Source organism: Manihot esculenta, chromosome 11 (assembly GCF_001659605.2).
Source record: "Manihot esculenta cultivar AM560-2 chromosome 11, M.esculenta_v8, whole genome shotgun sequence".
Classification (NCBI taxonomy): Eukaryota; Viridiplantae; Streptophyta; class Magnoliopsida; order Malpighiales; family Euphorbiaceae; genus Manihot; species Manihot esculenta.
The window spans coordinates 6,254,952-6,278,303 of record NC_035171.2 but is presented as its reverse complement, the minus strand read 5'-3'; the positions used below and the strand labels follow the sequence as shown (position 1 = coordinate 6,278,303).

At 33.0% G+C, this 23,352-nt stretch overlaps 4 protein-coding genes across 4 annotated transcripts; all 4 read right to left on the bottom strand.

The window, feature by feature from the left end:
• Positions 1-827: 827 nt before the first annotated feature.
• Positions 828-2,897, bottom strand: LOC122724987 (exopolygalacturonase-like). Its single transcript, XM_043961382.1, has 7 exons — positions 2,691-2,897; positions 2,293-2,607; positions 1,919-2,208; positions 1,612-1,831; positions 1,325-1,516; positions 1,129-1,190; positions 828-1,035 (listed from the first exon to the last, which is right to left on the bottom strand). Exons 1-7 carry the CDS (start codon positions 2,895-2,897, stop codon positions 828-830), a joined length of 1,494 nt encoding a protein of 497 aa, XP_043817317.1.
• Positions 2,898-6,957: 4,060 nt separating this feature from the next.
• Positions 6,958-9,026, bottom strand: LOC122724986 (exopolygalacturonase-like). The gene is made up of 7 exons (XM_043961381.1): positions 8,820-9,026; positions 8,422-8,736; positions 8,049-8,338; positions 7,742-7,961; positions 7,455-7,646; positions 7,259-7,320; positions 6,958-7,165 (listed from the first exon to the last, which is right to left on the bottom strand). Exons 1-7 carry the CDS (start codon positions 9,024-9,026, stop codon positions 6,958-6,960), a joined length of 1,494 nt encoding a protein of 497 aa, XP_043817316.1.
• A 7,193-nt stretch (positions 9,027-16,219) lies between these two features.
• LOC122724985 (exopolygalacturonase clone GBGE184-like) lies at positions 16,220-17,202 on the bottom strand. Its single transcript, XM_043961380.1, has 3 exons — positions 16,996-17,202; positions 16,598-16,912; positions 16,220-16,513 (listed from the first exon to the last, which is right to left on the bottom strand). Exons 1-3 carry the CDS (start codon positions 17,200-17,202, stop codon positions 16,220-16,222), a joined length of 816 nt encoding a protein of 271 aa, XP_043817315.1.
• A 4,081-nt stretch (positions 17,203-21,283) lies between these two features.
• Positions 21,284-23,352, bottom strand: LOC122724984 (exopolygalacturonase-like). Its single transcript, XM_043961379.1, has 7 exons — positions 23,146-23,352; positions 22,763-23,062; positions 22,375-22,664; positions 22,068-22,287; positions 21,781-21,972; positions 21,585-21,646; positions 21,284-21,491 (listed from the first exon to the last, which is right to left on the bottom strand). The coding sequence occupies exons 1-7, from the start codon at positions 23,350-23,352 to the stop codon at positions 21,284-21,286; spliced, it is 1,479 nt and encodes a 492-aa protein (XP_043817314.1).

Here is a 23,352-nt window from a genome sequence, read left to right as displayed (position 1 = left end):
ATCTTTTAGCTTGTGAACTAGCTTCCATGTTTCATTCTTCTTTATCATCCTAATATCTTCTTCCATTGCTTTCACCCATTCGGTTTATTTGATTGCTTCATGAAAACCTATTAATTTTGGATCAACCGTCCATTTTTAAAGCCTTTCTAAACATTAATTTTTTGAAAGTGAAAGAAAGGAAAAACTTCTGACCCTTTTTTTTTCTCTCTTTTTTTCTTACCAAAGCAAAATAGATAAGGGTGACAGCTAAATATTTTCAGTATATTATTGACTTGGCAGAGTCAAATTCGAGTCTTTATACTCAATCTCCGATTAAAAAAAATCTCTTATATGATAAATGTTTGACAAATTGAATTATTAGTTTAATAATAAGACATAATGTGTTCTACATGAAAATTAGAAAATTGTTTTGCGTATTTGTTTTATGTCCAGTGAAATCATTATAGCTATTGTTTATAATGAAATTTATATATTGACTTTTACGGAGATTCAAACTCAGTTTTTTTACTCCCTCTCTACATATGAGTCTAGGGAGAGAATCTCAACTTTAATTTTCTTTTTATTTGGCAAGATGTTTTTGATTGTATGTTGGGTTTATATTTGTTAATTCATCAATGAAGTAATATCTTTGGAAAAAAAGAAAATTTAAATAAAAATCATCATATATCTAAAAATTTCTTTTGCCATGTGATAGTATTTATGGAGAGGTTGTTTGATTTGTGGTTAATAGTTAAATTGTTTTTGTATTTTATAACTATTAATTTTCTATTATTGTCTTTTAATAGTTATAACGGGGGATTGAAAATTTATTTTTTGATCATGCAAGATTACATTGAAAGTCCAAATGGGCAACTAGTTACAAGGTCCAATAAAGAAATTTCCATTGAAAACCAAGCCCAACTCACAACAGCACTGCCTATCCCAGCATCGCCTTTCAAAATCATCCCGTCCAAACCAGCATTGTCAACGATCATCGAACAGAGGACAAGGAACGAAAGAACAGCTTGTATGCCAGAATCAAAGCATCCAAACAACCTAAAAACACAACTCAACACCCGAAAAACAAGGCTTAAGGAAGGAAAACCAGAAATGGCAGATATCAAAGCGAAAGCATAATACACACCTTACCATCGCCAAGCATAGTCCCGACTGAGAATATAAGCAAGGAAAGATGCCATGCCATTTACTGTCTATATAGCCATGGAGCAACCAGTAGGAGGGAACCTCCAGCGCCGATAAAATTTGTATGCAAATGAATAATTAATTACCACAATAAATTTTAAAGTTATTCACAACCCGGAGGATGTGCTCCAATAAAAGTAACTTTAGCGTTTACACATGAAGCTGAAATGGGTGATTTAGACTTCTTAATGCCTGTATAGGTCAAATCAACATCATCTAATTCAATCTTTTCACACGGCACGGACGGACTACATAAAAAATTGACTGCAACTTTTGAGGTTGAGGTTCCCCTAATATTGTTGTAATGAACATTAGAAATTTTCACACGTGATGGCTGCAAAAATTGAAATCCATAAATACATTAAGTTAATTAAATTAATGTATGAGTAATATTGATATTAATTTGACTAATATCAAATCATAAATTACCTTTGTACTGCTGCGAGAACCATACTTTTGATCAATGATGATAGGATTCTTAACTGATTTCATGATAATATCTTTAAAAGTAATGCTTGAAGCTGCGCTTGGTGGAGAGTCAGCCCAAGTTTTGATCCTCAGGCCATTTGTTGTGTTGAATAATGTACAATCACTTATTGTAACATCTTTAACATCTGCTTCATTTTTATACTTGCCAAGGCTCCCAATACTATTGCAATACAAGAAATTAAATAATTAGATAAGCGTTAAATTCACCAGCTATATTGTATTAGTGTATATACATACACAAACCTACCTAAGGCCGTGGCCTGGACCACAAAAGATTTTAGAGATGGCAGCATTGGTGACTCCTTGTCCAATGGAAATGCAATCATCACCGGTTCCAATTTTGCTATTAGTTACTACAACACCATTAGTATCACTAATATGCATCCCATCAGTATTAGGGCTTTCACCAGAAGCCACTATATTGAGATTACTAGCTTTAAAATTAGTACAGTCTGTGATATGAAAGTGAAAATGTTTGCTGTTGATGGAAGTAATCTCGGAAACAACGGCATTGGTTACACCTTGGAACTTGATAGACTGCATCACATCAAGAAATTAGTAATTTTTAATTTTGTTTAAGGATTTTTTATATCGAAAAATTAAATATATTTAAATACTTACAGTAGGAAGTCTACCACAATCTTTTTTTTTCTCACAGTCAGTGTTCTTCCAAACAGAAGATCCTTGTCCATCAAAGGTTCCTCCACCGGTGAGAACAACACCATTAATCTTTTCAAACAAAAACCAAGTATCCTCCGTATATTTACTCAAATCATTTGTTCCTTTTACAGTTCCTTGAACTTCAACGATTATAGGCTTGGTACTTTTGCAAGGCCCTTGAAATGTGATGGGCGCTGTCATAAAAGTCCCTTTAGGCACACGAATTTTTGCCGGACCATCATTCTTGCATGAATCCTTCCAAGCTTTCATAAATGCCTAAATAATTGAATAGATTATTAGAGATTGGTTATGAGAAAAAACTTCGTCATTAGATAATGTATAATGCAGTCGAAACTCACCATTGTGCAATCAGTCTTATCATCTCCCTTAGCACCATAGGTGGTAATATCGAAAACCTTAGTAGTAGATGCATCGGCAGCTTCAACACGGCCACGACGCCCACCGACGCCAATATCACAATGAATTTTTTCTATATTTAATAGAAAAATAAAGCCTAAGATGAGAAGAGTCTTACTATATGAGAAAAATACTAAGATGTTGGTCATGGTGATTGATCAACTTTAATTGAGTAGTCCTCAATATCTATTCTTTTGCTTGATTTTTCATGCAATATGAATGATATTGAGGACTACTCAATGATGATCCACTCCAAAAGCGCTTTGGAATTTATAGCTTAGAGAGTTGTAACATCTAACTTTCTATTTTTGCTATATTTTATATTTAGTTAGCTTAACAGATAAATTACTATATAAATAATTCTATCTACTGGATGAAATTAGTTCAAGTAAATTAGTTAATCGATATTTGTTATAAGAAGGTTTAATCAGATAAATTTAGTAGATAGTTAAACGGCCATCCATTTTAAGTAAAATTTTGTGCAATATTGTCAAAATGCTCCAGCAACCATTAAAAAAATAACTAATTAAGAATTATATTTTCATGTCATCAAACCATAAATGTGCAACAAAGTTAACTAAATCCTATTTTTTTTAAAAAAAAAAAATTAGATAAATAATACAGTATTCTCTCATATATATGTATATCTAACGACATCATACTATAAATTCATATTATTATTATTAAATAATAAACATAAAAATACATTATGCTTGATAATTATCTTAATTTATAATGTATAATTCTCCATAAATTTTGTTAGGCATAGAACGGAACTACATGTACAATTTAGAGGGCTATGGCCCTAAGCTTTGCAACTTATATATATATATATATATACCTATAGTTTTTATAAATTTTTAATTTTTATATATTTATGTTTAGCCCTCTAACTTTATAGAACTTATATACATGACCTTATATTATTTTTGTTAGAAATATACATTTGATCTTCTTAAATTTTGAAAATATTATTATAAATATTATTATAAATATTAAAATCTTTTGATTTTTTTATATTCTCCTTAATTTGCAATTAAACTTTTAAAAAATATTTTCTTTTAAGCATAAAAGTTATTTCTAGCCTTTTTAGAGTAAAATAAAAACTATAGAGTACAACTGTATTATATATAGGATGCTTATACAGTATAATAAATAAATAATTTTGATATATTTGTATATAATTTTTTTTTAAAAAAAATACTAATTAATTATCATCTTTTTAGAATTTTCTCATATAGAATCGCTTATACGTTAGAATGGTTGCGATATACAAGTTTTCCTAGTTGGGGATGATATCCTATCAATGTTTCTTAGACTAATGAAGGAAAAATGTAAGGCATGGATTGTCATATGTTTAAACCCATTACAATTTTATAATCTATGAAGAGTTGCAAAGATCATCCAGTCTTAAATCAAAGAGTGATAGAGTCGTAAATCACGAAAGGACTATAAATTGTTAGTTTTTTAATGTATTTAATAAAGGTAAATTAATGGCTAAAGGTGTTTATAATTTTGGTGGAGAAATTTGAGTGATACTGGAACAAGGGATAGTTTATGGACTAAAGATAAAACTTTATTAATTGAGCAGGATTACAATGGGATTTGACAAGTGCGCTATAATTTTGTCTCCATGATTTCAGCACCCTCACAGCCTATTTAAAGGCTTCTTAAACAGACTTTAATAAGTCGATTTACATTATTATTATAATTATTTTAATTTTTCTAGAATTTTCTATGCTTCCTAGAGTAGTACTCTAATTTTACAATTTTTTAGAATACTTCACAATAATAGCATTTAGTCTAGATCAATCACATATTTGTTTTTCCAGATTGGTATTGAACACTACTCTTCGAGCTAGTAAAATCTTTAACTCTAAGTAGATCCCGAAAGAAGATGAACTTCTTCGTGGAGATCGCCTTAGTGAAGATTCTTGCAAAAATGCATTGAAATTTCTCTTTTATCAACGAGCTCTCGAATGAAGTGATGTCGTAACTCAATGTGCTGCATTCTGTTGTGTAAGACTAGATTCTTTTTCTCTGCAATAGTTGACATGTTGTCGCAATAGATAGTCGTTGGCGTCTTGATTTCTTGTTGCAGATCTTGAAGAATTCTTCTTAGCTACATTCCTTCACATACGACGCTTGTAGTTGCTATCAATTCGGTTTCAGTTGATGATAAAGCCACTGTCTTCTGCTATCTTAATAACAATGAGATTTTCTTTGTTCCAAGGAAGAATGCATATCCACTTGTGCTCTTCCAGTCATCAATGCTTCCTACCAGGTCATTGTTTGATAGCCAATGAGATTTCATTCTTCCTCACACTTATAAAGAATACAAAAGCTCTTAGTTCCTTTGATATAGCAGAGTATCCTCTTGGCAGCTGTCAAATGTCCTTTACTTGGTTGGCTCATTTACCTTGAAACAATGCTCACAACATGAACTATGTCAGGCATTGTATTTGTGAGATAAATGAGTGGTTCAACCAGAGTTCAAAATGTTGCCTCATTCACCCTTTCATGATTATCATCCTTCTTCAACTTTTCATTTTGTGCCATAGGTGTTGCTAATGGTTTGCAATTTGCCATGTTGAACTTCTTGAGTAGTTCTTTTGCATATTTTTCTTAAGATAGGAATATTTGTCCTGGCTATTGCTTCACCTGCATTCCAAGCAAGTACTTCACGAGGCCAAGATAAGTCATCTCATCTTCTTCCATCATAGGTTTCTTGAACTCCTCCATCATCTCAGTGTTTGTGCTTGTGAATATCAAGTCATCCATATAGAGACATAAAATTAAGAAATCTTTTAGATCTATTACGTTGATATAGAGTGATGGCTAGCTAGGACTTTTGATGAAGTATTTGTGAAGCAAATGCTTATCAATCTTGTGATTCCATGCCCGAGGTGCTTACTTTAGTCCATATAATGCCTTCTTTAAGCTTGTAAACCATGTCTTCTTTTCCTTGAATAATGTTGCCTTGGGGTTTCTCCACGTATGCTTCTTCTTCGAGCTCCCTATCAAGAAAAGCAGACTTGACATCTAATTGATAAACTTGAAATTTGAGTCGTGCGGCTACTCCTAACACTACTCTAATCGTCTCCATATATACCACTTGTGAGAATGTTTTGGAATAGTTTATTCCAGGCTGTTGAAAGTATCGTTTTGCCACTAATATTGCTTTGCTTTCATGCATTGAATCATCCTCATTGTACTTGATCTTGTAGACACATTTCTGCCTAATAACTTCTTTATCTTTTAGCTTGTGAACTAGTTCCCATGTTTCATTCTTCTTTATCATCTTAATCTCTTCTTCCATTGCTTCCACCCATTCCGTTTATTTCATTACTTCATGAAAACCTGTTAATTTTGGATCAACCGTCCATTTTTAAAGCCTTTTAAACATTAATTTTTTGAAAGTGAAAGAAAGGAAAAACTTCTGACCTTTTTTTTTTTCTCTTTTTTTCTTACCAAAGCAAAATAGATAAGGGTGACAGCTAAATATTTCCGTATATTGAATAATTCAATGTACTTTTAAACAATAAAATAGTGTATTTTCAGTGCTGACAAAATATGTAAAGAGAAGGAGAAATAAATCTTTAAACCTTTTATTTAATATGTCATGGTTTAGTAGCTAAAATAATATACTGACTTGGTAGACCCAAATTCGAGACTTTATACTCCAATCTCCAATTAAAAAAAAATCTCTTATATGATAAATGTTTGACAAATTGAATTATTAGTTTAATAATAAGATATAATGTGTTCTACATGAAAATTAGAAAATTGTTTTGCGTATTTGTTTTATGTCCAGTGAAATCATTATAGCTATTGTTTATAATGAAATTTATATATTGACTTTTACGGAGATTCAAACTCAGTTTTTTTACTCCCTCTCTACATATGAGTCTAGGGAGAGAATCTCAACTTTAATTTTCTTTTTATTTGGCAAGATGTTTTTGATTGTATGTTGGGCTTATATTTGTTAATTCATCAATGAAGTAATATCTTTGGAAAAAAAGAAAATTTAAATAAAAATCATCATATATCTAAAAATTTCTTTTGCCATGTGATAGTATTCATGGAGAGGTTGTTTGATTTGTGGTTAATAGTTAAATTGTTTTTGTATTTTATAACTATTAATTTTCTATTATTGTCTTTTAATAGTTATAACGGGGGATTGAAAATTTATTTTTTGATCATGCAAGATTACATTGAAAGTCCAAATGGGCAACTAGTTACAAGGTCCAATAAAGAAATTTCCATTGAAAACCAAGCCCAACTCACAACAGCACTGCCTATCCCAGCATCGCCTTTCAAAATCATCCCGTCCAAACCAGCATTGTCAACGATCATCGAACAGAGGACAAGGAACGAAAGAACAGCTTGTATGCCAGAATCAAAGCATCCAAACAACCTAAAAACACAACTCAACACCCGAAAAACAAGGCTTAAGGAAGGAAAACCAGAAATGGCAGATATCAAAGCGAAAGCATAATACACACCTTACCATCGCCAAGCATAGTCCCGACTGAGAATATAAGCAAGGAAAGATGCCATGCCATTTACTGTCTATATAGCCATGGAGCAACCAGTAGGAGGGAACCTCCAGCGCCGATAAAATTTGTATGCAAATGAATAATTAATTACTACAATAAATTTTAAAGTTATTCACAGCCCGGAGGATGTGCTCCAATAAAAGTAACTTTAGCGTTTACACATGAAGCTGAAATGGGTGATTTAGACTTCTTAATGCCTGTATAGGTCAAATCAACATCATCTAATTCAATCTTTTCACACGGCACGGACGGACTACATAAAAAATTGACTGCAACTTTTGAGGTCGAGGTTCCCCTAATATTGTTGTAATGAACATTAGAAATTTTCACACGTGATGGCTGCAAAAATTGAAATCCATAAGTACATTAAGTTAATTAAATTAATGTATGAGTAATATTGATATTAATTTGACTAATATCAAATCATAAATTACCTTTGTACTGCTGCGAGAACCATACTTTTGATCAATGATGATAGGATTCTTAACTGATTTCATGATAATATCTTTAAAAGTAATGCTTGAAGCTGCGCTTGGTGGAGAGTCAGCCCAAGTTTTGATCCTCAGGCCATTTGTTGTGTTGAATAATGTACAATCACTTATTGTAACATCTTTAACATCTGCTTCATTTTTATACTTGCCAAGGCTCCCAATACTATTGCAATACAAGAAATTAAATAATTAGATAAGCGTTAAATTCACCAGCTATATTGTATTAGTGTATATACATACACAAACCTACCTAAGGCCGTGGCCTGGACCACAAAAGATTTTAGAGATGGCAGCATTGGTGACTCCTTGTCCAATGGAAATGCAATCATCACCGGTTCCAATTTTGCTATTAGTTACTACAACACCATTAGTATCACTAATATGCATCCCATCAGTATTAGGGCTTTCACCAGAAGCCACTATATTGAGATTACTAGCTTTAAAATTAGTACAGTCTGTGATATGAAAGTGAAAATGTTTGCTGTTGATGGAAGTAATCTCGGAAACAACGGCATTGGTTACACCTTGGAACTTGATAGACTGCATCACATCAAGAAATTAGTAATTTTTAATTTTGTTTAAGGATTTTTATATCGAAAAATTAAATATATTTAAATACTTACAGTAGGAAGTCTACCACAATCTTTTTTTTTCTCACAGTCAGTGTTCTTCCAAACAGAAGATCCTTGTCCATCAAAGGTTCCTCCACCGGTGAGAACAACCCCATTAATCTTTTCAAACAAAAACCAAGTATCCTCCGTATATTTACTCAAATCATTTGTTCCTTTTACAGTTCCTTGAACTTCAACGATTATAGGCTTGGTACTTTTGCAAGGCCCTTGAAATGTGATGGGCGCTGTCATAAAAGTCCCTTTAGGCACACGAATTTTTGCCGGACCATCATTCTTGCATGAATCCTTCCAAGCTTTCATAAATGCCTAAATAATTGAATAGATTATTAGAGATTGGTTATGAGAAAAAACTTCGTCATTAGATAATGTATAATGCAGTCGAAACTCACCATTGTGCAATCAGTCTTATCATCTCCCTTAGCACCATAGGTGGTAATATCGAAAACCTTAGTAGTAGATGCATCGGCAGCTTCAACACGGCCACGACGCCCACCGACGCCAATATCACAATGAATTTTTTCTATATTTAATAGAAAAATAAAGCCTAAGATGAGAAGAGTCTTACTATATGAGAAAAATACTAAGATGTTGGTCATGGTGATTGATCAACTTTAATTGAGTAGTCCTCAATATCTATTCTTTTGCTTGATTTTTCATGCAATATGAATGATATTGAGGACTACTCAATGATGATCCACTCCAAAAGCGCTTTGGAATTTATAGCTTAGAGAGTTGTAACATCTAACTTTCTATTTTTGCTATATTTTATATTTAGTTAGCTTAACAGATAAATTACTATATAAATAATTCTATCTACTGGATGAAATTAGTTCAAGTAAATTAGTTAATCGATATTTGTTGTAAGAAGGTTTAATCAGATAAATTTAGTAGATAGTTAAACGGCCATCCATTTTAAGTAAAATTTTGTGCAATATTGTCAAAATGCTCCAGCAACCATTAAAAAAATAACTAATTAAGAATTATATTTTCATGTCATCAAACCATAAATGTGCAACAAAGTTAACTAAATCCTATTTTTTAAAAAAAAAAAATTAGATAAATAATACAGTATTCTCTCATATATATATATATATATATATATCTAACGACATCATACTATAAATTCATATTATTATTATTAAATAATAAACATAAAAATACAATTTAGAGGGCTATGGCCCTAAGCTTTGCAACTTATATATATATATATATATACCTATAGTTTTATAAATTTTTAATTTTTATATATTTATGTTTAGCCCTCTAACTTTATAGAACTTATATACATGACCTTATATTATTTTTGTTAGAAATATACATTTGATCTTCTTAAATTTTGAAAATATTATTATAAATATTATTATAAATATTAAAATCTTTTGATTTTTTTATATTCTCCTTAATTTGCAATTAAACTTTTAAAAAATATTTTCTTTTAAGCATAAAAGTTATTTCTAGCCTTTTTAGAGTAAAATAAACACTATAGAGTACAACTGTATTATATATAGGATGCTTATACAGTATAATAAATAAATAATTTTGATATATTTGTATATAATTTTTTTTTAAAAAAAATACTAATTAATTATCATCTTTTTAGAATTTTCTCATATAGAATCGCTTATACGTTAGAATGGTTGCGATATACAAGTTTTTCTAGCTGGGGATGATATCCTATCAATGTTTCTTAGACTAATGAAGGAAAAATGTAAGGCATGGATTGTCATATGTTTAAACCCATTACAATTTTATAATCTATGAAGAGTTGCAAAGATCATCCAGTCTTAAATCAAAGAGTGATAGAGTCGTAAATCACGAGAGGACTATAAATTGTTAGTTTTTTAATGTATTTAATAAAGGTAAATTAATGGTTAAAGGTGTTTATAATTTTGGTGGAGAAATTTGAGTGATACTGGAACAAGGGATAGTTTATGGACTAAAGATAAAACTTTATTAATTAAGGAGGATTACAATGTGATTTGACAAGTGGGCTATAATTTTGTCTACATGATTTCAGCACCCTCACAGCCTATTTAATGGTTTCTTAAACGACTTTAATAAGTCGATTTACATTATTATTTTAATTATTTTAAATTTTCTATAATTTTTTATGCTTCCTAGAGTAGTACTCTAGTTTTACAACTTTTTAGAATACTTCACAATAATAGTATTTAGTCTAGATCAATCACATATTTGTTTTTCCAGATTGGTATTGAACACTACTCTTCGAGCTAGTAAAATCTTTAACTCTAAGTAGATCCCGAAAGAAGATGAACTTCTCCATGGAGATCGCCTTAGTGAAGATATCTGCAACTTGCACGTCGGTCTTGCAAAAATGCATTGAAATTTCTCTTTTATCAACGAGCTCTCTAATGAAGTGATGTTGTAACTCAATGTGCTGCTGTAATACCCGGCTAGACTCTGGTATCGGAATTCCAACCGTCCGGTGGAATCTCGAATGTCGGAGACCTCTAGAAGGGTAAAATCATGTTTTCACAAATGTTTTCATGTTTTAATGATTTTTAAGTAAGAATGAATTTGAGTTTTCAAATGAAAAAGACCATGGAACCTTTACCAGGTTCAGCCGCCGAAAGTCATGTTCGGCCGCCGAACGTGGATAGGTTTTGAAAGCACTTTTGGCCTCCGAAAGTTTTGTTGCAAGAAACCAGGTTCGGCCGCCGAACATGCATGAGATGTGGGGGCACGTTCGGCCCCCGAACGTGAACTGGCCAGCCCCTATATAAGAGCTCCATGGCCGAAACGGGCGAGTTTTCTCCCCATTTTCGACCACGGTGAGTTCTTGCCCCTCCATGGTTCGTTTTTGATGATTTTCCTTCAATCCCTCATATTTTAACAAGGTTTATGTCGTTTTGAAGAGATTTGAGCAAGTTTTGGAGCTTTGAGGTTCAAGAACTCAAAATCTCCCACCTCCGAGATTAGGACGTCTCCCTCTCGATCTTCAAGAGGTAAGAGCCGATCTTAAGCTCATTTTATGTTTAAAGTAAGTTTTATGCAAGATCTATGGGGTAGAATGCATGTTTAGCTCATAGTTAGGTTTTTGAGTTAATGTTATGCTTTGAGCAATGTATGTTGTTTTGTGTTGTTGTTGTGTGTTGTAGTTGGGGTTTAAGTTAGTTTGAAGCCCCTAGGAGCCAATGTATGTATATTTGCATAGTTTGGATGAGTTATATGCATGTTGGAATGGAAAGGAGAAAACTTTGTGCAAGGGAGCCAAGTTTCTGCCCTTTGGCAGAAACCAGGTTCGGCAGCCGAAGGAACTTTCGGCCGCCGAACATGGCTGGGGAGGCAGGCCTTTCGGCTGCCGAAGTTGCCCCCGAAAAGAGACTTTCGTCTCTGTCTGGGACTTTCGGCCGCCGAAGGTGCCGCCGAACCTGCCTGGATTTCGGCTCTGGAGGGACTTTCGGCCGCCGAAGGTGCCGCCGAACCTGCCCTGTCCAGCCTTCCTTTGCATGTTTTTGCATGATTGTTTTGAGGTGTTTTAAGGGAGTTTTTGGGGGATTTTTTAGAGTTATGTTCTAGTATGTTGGTCCCTCATTTGAGTCCACATGTGTAGGTTTGGACCCGAGGAACCGAGGACCCCAGCAGTGAGTCAGCTGCTTCAGTCAGTGTCAGAGCTAGCCAGAGGTGAGTGGAATGACTCTTATGCTTTTAAATAAATAAATAAATCAGTTTTGAGCATGTTAATGCATCACGGATGCCATGTGATATTCTAGGATGCTTGCATTAGAAATCACGAATATGTTGCATTGCATAATATGTTGTTGATGTGGATGAATATTGAATGATCCATTAGCCCTCATATGTTATGACATGATGATATGATATGGAAGTCTAGGTGTGGCCTGCACTACGCCCCTGGCACTATGTAAGAGAAAGACCGGATGTGGCCTGCACTATGCCCCCGGCATCATGGATTATGTATGTTATGTTATGTTATGTATAAGAGAAAGACCAGGTGTGGCCTGTACTATGCCCCTGGCATGATTGGATTATGTAGAGGGCTAAATGGTGACAAGTTCATCCTTGATATGATTAGTTGTGATGTGATGCATTCCATGTTATCATATGTTTTAAATGCTTTACTATTCTGCTCACTGGGCTCTAGTAGCTCACCCCTCTCCCAAATTCCCCAGGTTTGCAGGTACGGGTTAGACAGAGAAGTCAAGAAGAGTAATGAAGTCTTATGTATGTAATAGTTAGAAAGTGGACATGACAGATTGTATAATGATGTATAGATATGTAATGTAATGATATTGAGGTTAGAAGTGTGCTTGACCATAGTTTAATGTAATCCCTTTTGAAACATGATCTTAATGTTATTGATGTCCATGTTTAGCCAACTCAACTCTTGTTATGCCACCCATTGGGGGCTTTGATGAGATCCCACAGAGGGATTAATGTTTAAGTTATGTTTATGTATAGTGCATGCACAGGTTGAGTTTGGTATATGTTGAAAAAGAAAAGTTTTAATTTTATGTATGTTGTTGATCATTTATGGGATTAATCAGGTTCACGGGATGTATGTTAGGCTTGCTACGGGTCCCGGCGGCCTTAAGTCGACCCGGATCCTAGCGCCGGTAGCGGTCCGATTTTCGGGTCGTTACAGCTGCATTCTATTGTCTAAGACTATATTTTTTTTCTCTGCAATAGTTGACTTGTTGTCGCAATAGATAGTCGTTGGCGTCTTGATTTCTTGTTGCATATCTTGAAGAATTATTCTTAGCTACATTCCTTCACATACGACGCTTGTAGTTGCTATCAATTCGGTTTCAGTTGATGATAAAGCCACTGTCTTCTGCTTTCTTAATGACCATGAGATTTTCTTTGTTCCAAGGAAGAATGCATATCTACTTGTGCTCTTACTGTCATCAACGCTTCCTACCCAGTCATTGTTTGATAGCCAATGAGATTTGATTCTTCCTCACACTTATAAAGAATACAAAAGCTCTTAGTTCCTATGATATAGCAGAGTATCTCTTGGCAGCTGTCAAATTTCCTTTACATGGTTGGCACATTTACCCTGAAACAATGCTCACAACATGAACTATGTCAGGCATTGTATTTGTGAGATAGATGAGTGATTCAACCAGAGTTCAAAATGTTGCCTCATTCACCCTTTCATGATTATCATCCTTCTTCAACTTTTCATTTTGTGCCATAGGTGTTGCTAATGGTTTGCAATTTGCCATGTTGAACTTCTTGAGTAGTTCTTTTGCATAATTTTCTTAAGATAGGAATATTTGTCCTGGCTATTGCTTCACCTGCATTCCAAGCAAGTACTTCACGAGGCCAAGATAAGTCATCTCATCTTCTTCCATCATAGGTTTCTCGAACTCCTCCATCATCTCAGTGTTTGTGCTTGTGTATATCAAGTCATCCATATAGAGACATAAAATTAAGAAATCTTTTAGATCTCGTACGTTGATATAGAGTGATGGCTAGCTAGGACATTTGATGAAGTATTTGTGAAGCAAATGCTTATCAATCTTGTGATTCCATGCCCAAGGTGCTTACTTTAGTCCATATAACGCCTTCTTTAAGCTTGTAAACCATGTCTTCTTTTCCTTGAATAATGTAGCATTGGGGTTTCTCCACGTATGCTTCTTCTTCGAAGTCCCTATCAAGAAAAGCAGACTTGACATGTAATTGATAAATTGGGAGTTTGAGTTGTGCGGCTACTCCTAGCACTACTCTAATCGTCTCCATATATACCACTGGTGAGAATGTTTTGGAATAGTTTATTCTAGGCTGTTGAAAGTATCGTTTTGCCACTAATATTGCATTGCTTTTATGCATTGAACCATCCTCATTGTACTTGATCTTGTAGACACATTTCTGCCTAATAACTTCTTTATCTTTTAGCATGTGAACTAGCTTCCATGTTTCATTCTTCTTTATCATCCTAATATCTTCTTCCATTGCTTTCACCCATTCGGTTTATTTGATTGCTTCATGAAAACCTATTAATTTTGGATCAACCGTCCATTTTTAAAGCCTTTCTAAACATTAATTTTTTGAAAGTGAAAGAAAGGAAAAACTTCTGACCCTTTTTTTTTCTCTCTTTTTTTCTTACCAAAGCAAAATAGATAAGGGTGACAGCTAAATATTTTCAGTATATTATTGACTTGGCAGAGTCAAATTCGAGTCTTTATACTCCAATCTCCGATTAAAAAAAATCTCTTATATGATAAATGTTTGACAAATTGAATTATTAGTTTAATAATAAGACATAATGTGTTCTACATGAAAATTAGAAAAATGTTTTGCGTATTTGTTTTATGTCCAGTGAAATCATTATAGCTATTGTTTATAATGAAATTTATATATTGACTTTTACGGAGATTCAAACTCAGTTTTTTTACTCCCTCTCTACATATGAGTCTAGGGAGAGAATCTCAACTTTAATTTTCTTTTTATTTGGCAAGATGTTTTTGATTGTATGTTGGGCTTATATTTGTTAATTCATCAATGAAGTAATATCTTTGGAAAAAAAGAAAATTTAAATAAAAATCATCATATATCTAAAAATTTCTTTTGCCATGTGATAGTATTCATGGAGAGGTTGTTTGATTTGTGGTTAATAGTTAAATTGTTTTTGTATTTTATAACTATTAATTTTCTATTATTGTCTTTTAATAGTTATAACGGGGGATTGAAAATTTATTTTTTGATCATGCAAGATTACATTGAAAGTCCAAATGGGCAACTAGTTACAAGGTCCAATAAAGAAATTTCCATTGAAAACCAAGCCCAACTCACAACAGCACTGCCTATCCCAGCATCGCCTTTCAAAATCATCCCGTCCAAACCAGCATTGTCAACGATCATCGAACAGAGGACAAGGAACGAAAGAACAGCTTGTATGCCAGAATCAAAGCATCCAAACAACCTAAAAACACAACTCAACACCCGAAAAACAAGGCTTAAGGAAGGAAAACCAGAAATGGCAGATATCAAAGCGAAAGCATAATACACACCTTACCATCGCCAAGCATAGTCCCGACTGAGAATATAAGCAAGGAAAGATGCCATGCCATTTACTGTCTATATAGCCATGGAGCAACCAGTAGGAGGGAACCTCCAGCGCCGATAAAATTTGTATGCAAATGAATAATTAATTACTACAATAAATTTTAAAGTTATTCACAGCCCGGAGGATGTGCTCCAATAAAAGTAACTTTAGCGTTTACACATGAAGCTGAAATGGGTGATTTAGACTTCTTAATGCCTGTATAGGTCAAATCAACATCATCTAATTCAATCTTTTCACACGGCACGGACGGACTACATAAAAAATTGATTGCAACTTTTGAGGTCGAGGTTCCCCTAATATTGTTGTAATGAACATTAGAAATTTTCACACGTGATGGCTGCAAAAATTGAAATCCATAAATACATTAAGTTAATTAAATTAATGTATGAGTAATATTGATATTAATTTGACTAATATCAAATCATAAATTACCTTTGTACTGCTGCGAGAACCATACTTTTGATCAATGATGATAGGATTCTTAACTGATTTCATGATAATATCTTTAAAAGTAATGCTTGAAGCTGCGCTTGGTGGAGAGTCAGCCCAAGTTTTGATCCTCAGGCCATTTGTTGTGTTGAATAATGTACAATCACTTATTGTAACATCTTTAACATCTGCTTCATTTTTATACTTGCCAAGGCTCCCAATACTATTGCAATACAAGAAATTAAATAATTAGATAAGCGTTAAATTCACCAGCTATATTGTATTAGTGTATATACATACACAAATCTACCTAAGGCCGTGGCCTGGACCACAAAAGATTTTAGAGATGGCAGCATTGGTGACTCCTTGTCCAATGGAAATGCAATCATCACCGGTTCCAATTTTGCTATTAGTTACTACAACACCATTAGTATCACTAATATGCATCCCATCAGTATTAGGGCTTTCACCAGAAGCCACTATATTGAGATTACTAGCTTTAAAATTAGTACAGTCTGTGATATGAAAGTGAAAATGTTTGCTGTTGATGGAAGTAATCTCGGAAACAACGGCATTGGTTACACCTTGGAACTTGATAGACTGCATCACATCAAGAAATTAGTAATTTTTAATTTTGTTTAAGGATTTTTTATATCGAAAAATTAAATATATTTAAATACTTACAGTAGGAAGTCTACCACAATCTTTTTTTTTCTCACAGTCAGTGTTCTTCCAAACAGAAGATCCTTGTCCATCAAAGGTTCCTCCACCGGTGAGAACAACTCCATTAATCTTTTCAAACAAAAACCAAGTATCCTCCGTATATTTACTCAAATCATTTGTTCCTTTTACAGTTCCTTGAACTTCAACGATTATAGGCTTGGTACTTTTGCAAGGCCCTTGAAATGTGATGGGCGCTGTCATAAAAGTCCCTTTAGGCACACGAATTTTTGCCGGACCATCATTCTTGCATGAATCCTTCCAAGCTTTCATAAATGCCTAAATAATTGAATAGATTATTAGAGATTGGTTATGAGAAAAAACTTCGTCATTAGATAATGTATAATGCAGTCGAAACTCACCATTGTGCAATCAGTCTTATCATCTCCCTTAGCACCATAGGTGGTAATATCGAAAACCTTAGTAGTAGATGCATCGGCAGCTTCAACACGGCCACGACGCCCACCGACGCCAATATCACAATGAATTTTTTCTATATTTAATAGAAAAATAAAGCCTAAGATGAGAAGAGTCTTACTATATGAGAAAAATACTAAGATGTTGGTCATGGTGATTGATCAACTTTAATTGAGTAGTCCTCAATATCTATTCTTTTGCTTGATTTTTCATGCAATATGAATGATATTGAGGACTACTCAATGATGATCCACTCCAAAAGCGCTTTGGAATTTATAGCTTAGAGAGTTGTAACATCTAACTTTCTATTTTTGCTATATTTTATATTTAGTTAGCTTAACAGATAAATTACTATATAAATAATTCTATCTACTGGATGAAATTAGTTCAAGTAAATTAGTTAATCGATATTTGTTGTAAGAAGGTTTAATCAGATAAATTTAGTAGATAGTTAAACGGCCATCCATTTTAAGTAAAATTTTGTGCAATATTGTCAAAATGCTCCAGCAACCATTGAAAAAATAACTAATTAAGAATTATATTTTCATGTCATCAAACCATAAATGTGCAACGAAGTTAACTAAATCCTGTTTCTTTAAAAAAAAAATTGGATAAATAATACAGTATTCTCTCATATATATATATATATATCTAATGACATCATACTATAAATTCATATTATTATTATTAAATAATAAAAATAAAAATACTTTATGCTTGATAATTATCTTAATTTATAATGTATAATTCTCCATAAATTTTGTTAGGCATAGAATGGAACTACATGTACAATTTAAAGGGCTATGGCCCCTAAGCTTTGCAACTTATATATATATATATATATATATATATATATACCAATAGGTTTTATAAATTTTCAATTTTTATATATTTATCTTTAGCCCTCTAACTTTATAGAACTTATATACATGACCTTATATTATTTTTGTTAGAAATATATGTTTGATCTTCTTAAATTTTGAAAATATTATTATAAATATTAAAATATTATTATAAATATTAAAATCTTTTGATTTTTTTATATTCTCCTTAATTTGCAATTAAACTTTTAAAAAATATTTTCTTTTAAGCATAAAAGTTATTTCTAGCCTTTTTAGAGTAAAATAAAAACTATAGAGTACAACTGTATTATATATAGGATGCTTATACAGTATAATAAATAAATAATTTTGATATATTTGTATATAATTTTTTTTAAAAAAAATACTAATTAATTATCATCTTTTTAGAATTTTCTCATATAGAATCGCTTATACGTTAGAATGGTTGCGATATACAAGTTTTCCTAGTTGGGGATGATATCCTATCAATGTTTCTTAGACTAATGAAGGAAAAATGTAAGGCATGGATTGTCATATGTTTAAACCCATTACAATTTTATAATCTATGAAGAGTTGCAAAGATCATCCAGTCTTAAATCAAAGAGTGATAGAGTCGTAAATCACGAGAGGACTATAAATTGTTAGTTTTTTAATGTATTTAATAAAGGTAAATTAATGGTTAAAGGTGTTTATAATTTTGGTGGAGAAATTTGAGTGATACTGGAACAAGGGATAGTTTATGGACTAAAGATAAAACTTTATTAATTGAGCAGGATTACAACGGGATTTGACAAGTGGGCTATAATTTTGTCTACATGATTTCAGCACCCTCACAGCCTATTTAAAGGCTTCTTAAACGACTTTAATAAGTCGATTTACATTATTATTATAATTATTTTAATTTTTCTAGAATTTTCTATGCTTCCTAGAGTAGTACTCTAATTTTACAATATTTTAGAATACTTCACAATAATAGCATTTAGTCTAGATCAATCACATATTTGTTTTTCCAGATTGGTATTGAACACTACTCTTCGAGCTAGTAAAATCTTTAACTCTAAGTAGATCCCGAAAGAAGATGAACTTCTCCGTGGAGATCGCCTTAGTGAAGATTCTTGCAAAAATGCATTGAAATTTCTCTTTTATCAACGAGCTCTCGAATGAAGTGATGTCGTAACTCAATGTGCTGCATTCTGTTGTGTAAGACTAGATTTTTTTTCTCTGCAATAGTTGACATGTTGTCGCAATAGATAGTTGTTGGCGTCTTGATTTCTTGTTGCAGATCTTGAAGAATTCTTCTTAGCTACATTCCTTCACATACGACGCTTGTAGTTGCTATCAATTCGGTTTCAGTTGATGATAAAGCCACTGTCTTCTGCTTTCTTAATAACCATGAGATTTTCTTTGTTCCAAGGAAGAATGCATATCCACTTGTGCTCTTCCAGTCATCAATGCTTCCTACCCGGTCATTGTCTGATAGCCAATGAGATTTCATTCTTCCTCACACTTATAAAGAATACAAAAGCTCTTAGTTCCTTTGATATACCAGAGTATCCTCTTGGCAGCTGTCAAATGTCCTTTACTTGGTTGGCTCATTTACCCTGAAACAATGCTCGCAACATGAACTATGTCAGACATTGTATTTGTGAGATAAATGAGTGGTTCAACCAGAGTTCAAAATGTTGCCTCATTCACCCTTTCATGATTATCATCCTTCTTCAACTTTTCATTTTGTGCCATAGGTGTTGCTAATGGTTTGCAATTTGCCATGTTGAACTTCTTGAGTAGTTCTTTTGCATATTTTTCTTAAGATAGGATTATTTGTCCTGGCTATTGCTTCACCTGCATTCCAAGGAAGTACTTCACGTGGCCAAGATAAGTCATCTCATCTTCTTCCATCATAGGTTTCTTGAACTCCTCCATCATCTCAGTGTTTGTGCTTGTGAATATCAAGTCATCCATATAGAGACATAAAATTAAGAAATCTTTTAGATCTCGTACGTTGATATAGAGTGATGGCTAGCTAGGACTCTTGATGAAGTATTTGTGAAGCAAATGCTTATCAATCTTGTGATTCCATGCCCGAGGTGCTTACTTTAGTCCATATAATGCCTTCTTTAAGCTTGTAAACCATGTCTTCTTTTCCTTGAATAATGTAGCATTGGGGTTTCTCCACGTATGCTTCTTCTTCGAGCTCCCTATCAAGAAAAGCAGACTTGATATCTAATTGATAAACTTGGAATTTGAGTCGTGCGGCTACTCCTAGCATTACTCTAATCGTCTCCATATATACCACTTGTGAGAATGTTTTGGAATAGTTTATTCCAGGCTGTTGAAAGTATCGTTTTGCCACTAATATTGCTTTGCTTTCATGCATTGAACCATCCTCATTGTACTTGATCTTGTAGACACATTTCTGCCTAATAACTTCTTTATCTTTTAGCTTGTGAACTAGTTCCCATGTTTCATTCTTCTTTATCATCTTAATCTCTTCTTCCATTGCTTCCACCCATTCCGTTTATTTGATTACTTCATGAAAACCTATTAATTTTGGATCAACCGTCCATTTTTAAAGCCTTTTAAACATTAATTTTTTGAAAGTGAAAGAAAGGAAAAACTTCTGACCTTTTTTTTTTTTTGCTTTTTTTCTTACCAAAGCAAAATAGATAAGGGTGACTGCTAAATATTTCCGTATATTGAATAATTCAATGTACTTTTAAACAATAAAATAGTGTATTTTCAGTGCTGACAAAATATGTAAAGAGAAGGAGAAATAAATCTTTAAACCTTTTATTTAATATGTCATGGTTTAGTAGCTAAAATAATATACTGACTTGGTAGACCCAAATTCGAGTCTTTATACTCCAATCTCCAATTAAAAAAAAATCTCTTATATGATAAATGTTTGACAAATTGAATTATTAGTTTAATAATAAGATATAATGTGTTCTACATGAAAATTAGAAAATTGTTTTGCGTATTTGTTTTATGTCCAGTGAAATCATTATAGCTATTGTTTATAATGAAATTTATATATTGACTTTTACGGAGATTCAAACTCAGTTTTTTTACTCCCTCTCTACATATGAGTCTAGGGAGAGAATCTCAACTTTAATTTTCTTTTTATTTGGCAAGATGTTTTTGATTGTATGTTGGGCTTATATTTGTTAATTCATCAATGAAGTAATATCTTTGGAAAAAAAGAAAATTTAAATAAAAATCATCATATATCTAAAAATTTCTTTTGCCATGTGATAGTATTCATGGAGAGGTTGTTTGATTTGTGGTTAATAGTTAAATTGTTTTTGTATTTTATAACTATTAATTTTCTATTATTGTCTTTTAATAGTTATAACGGGGGATTGAAAATTTATTTTTTGATCATGCAAGATTACATTGAAAGTCCAAATGGGCAACTAGTTACAAGGTCCAATAAAGAAATTTCCATTGAAAACCAAGCCCAACTCACAACAGCACTGCCTATCCCAGCATCGCCTTTCAAAATCATCCCGTCCAAACCAGCATTGTCAACGATCATCGAACAGAGGACAAGGAACGAAAGAACAGCTTGTATGCCAGAATCAAAGCATCCAAACAACCTAAAAACACAACTCAACACCCGAAAAACAAGGCTTAAGGAAGGAAAACCAGAAATGGCAGATATCAAAGCGAAAGCATAATACACACCTTACCATCGCCAAGCATAGTCCCGACTGAGAATATAAGCAAGGAAAGATGCCATGCCATTTACTGTCTATATAGCCATGGAGCAACCAGTAGGAGGGAACCTCCAGCGCCGATAAAATTTGTATGCAAATGAATAATTAATTACTACAATAAATTTTAAAGTTATTCACAGCCCGGAGGATGTGCTCCAATAAAAGTAACTTTAGCGTTTACACATGAAGCTGAAATGGGTGATTTAGACTTCTTAATGCCTGTATAGGTCAAATCAACATCATCTAATTCAATCTTTTCACACGGCACGGACGGACTACATAAAAAATTGACTGCAACTTTTGAGGTCGAGGTTCCCCTAATATTGTTGTAATGAACATTAGAAATTTTCACACGTGATGGCTGCAAAAATTGAAATCCATAAATACATTAAGTTAATTAAATTAATGTATGAGTAATATTGATATTAATTTGACTAATATCAAATCATAAATTACCTTTGTACTGCTGCGAGAACCATACTTTTGATCAATGATGATAGGATTCTTAACTGATTTCATGATAATATCTTTAAAAGTAATGCTTGAAGCTGCGCTTGGTGGAGAGTCAGCCCAAGTTTTGATCCTCAGGCCATTTGTTGTGTTGAATAATGTACAATCACTTATTGTAACATCTTTAACATCTGCTTCATTTTTATACTTGCCAAGGCTCCCAATACTATTGCAATACAAGAAATTAAATAATTAGATAAGCGTTAAATTCACCAGCTATATTGTATTAGTGTATATACATACACAAATCTACCTAAGGCCGTGGCCTGGACCACAAAAGATTTTAGAGATGGCAGCATTGGTGACTCCTTGTCCAATGGAAATGCAATCATCACCGGTTCCAATTTTGCTATTAGTTACTACAACACCATTAGTATCACTAATATGCATCCCATCAGTATTAGGGCTTTCACCAGAAGCCACTATATTGAGATTACTAGCTTTAAAATTAGTACAGTCTGTGATATGAAAGTGAAAATGTTTGCTGTTGATGGAAGTAATCTCGGAAACAACGGCATTGGTTACACCTTGGAACTTGATAGACTGCATCACATCAAGAAATTAGTAATTTTTAATTTTGTTTAAGGATTTTTTATATCGAAAAATTAAATATATTTAAATACTTACAGTAGGAAGTCTACCACAATCTTTTTTTTCTCACAGTCAGTGTTCTTCCAAACAGAAGATCCTTGTCCATCAAAGGTTCCTCCACCGGTGAGAACAACTCCATTAATCTTTTCAAACAAAAACCAAGTATCCTCCGTATATTTACTCAAATCATTTGTTCCTTTTACAGTTCCTTGAACTTCAACGATTATAGGCTTGGTACTTTTGCAAGGCCCTTGAAATGTGATGGGCGCTGTCATAAAAGTCCCTTTAGGCACACGAATTTTTGCCGGACCATCATTCTTGCATGAATCCTTCCAAGCTTTCATAAATGCCTAAATAATTGAATAGATTATTAGAGATTGGTTATGAGAAAAAACTTCGTCATTAGATAATGTATAATGCAGTCGAAACTCACCATTGTGCAATCAGTCTTATCATCTCCCTTAGCACCATAGGTGGTAATATCGAAAACCTTAGTAGTAGATGCATCGGCAGCTTCAACACGGCCACGACGCCCACCGACGCCAATATCACAATGAATTTTTTCTATATTTAATAGAAAAATAAAGCCTAAGATGAGAAGAGTCTTACTATATGAGAAAAATACTAAGATGTTGGTCAT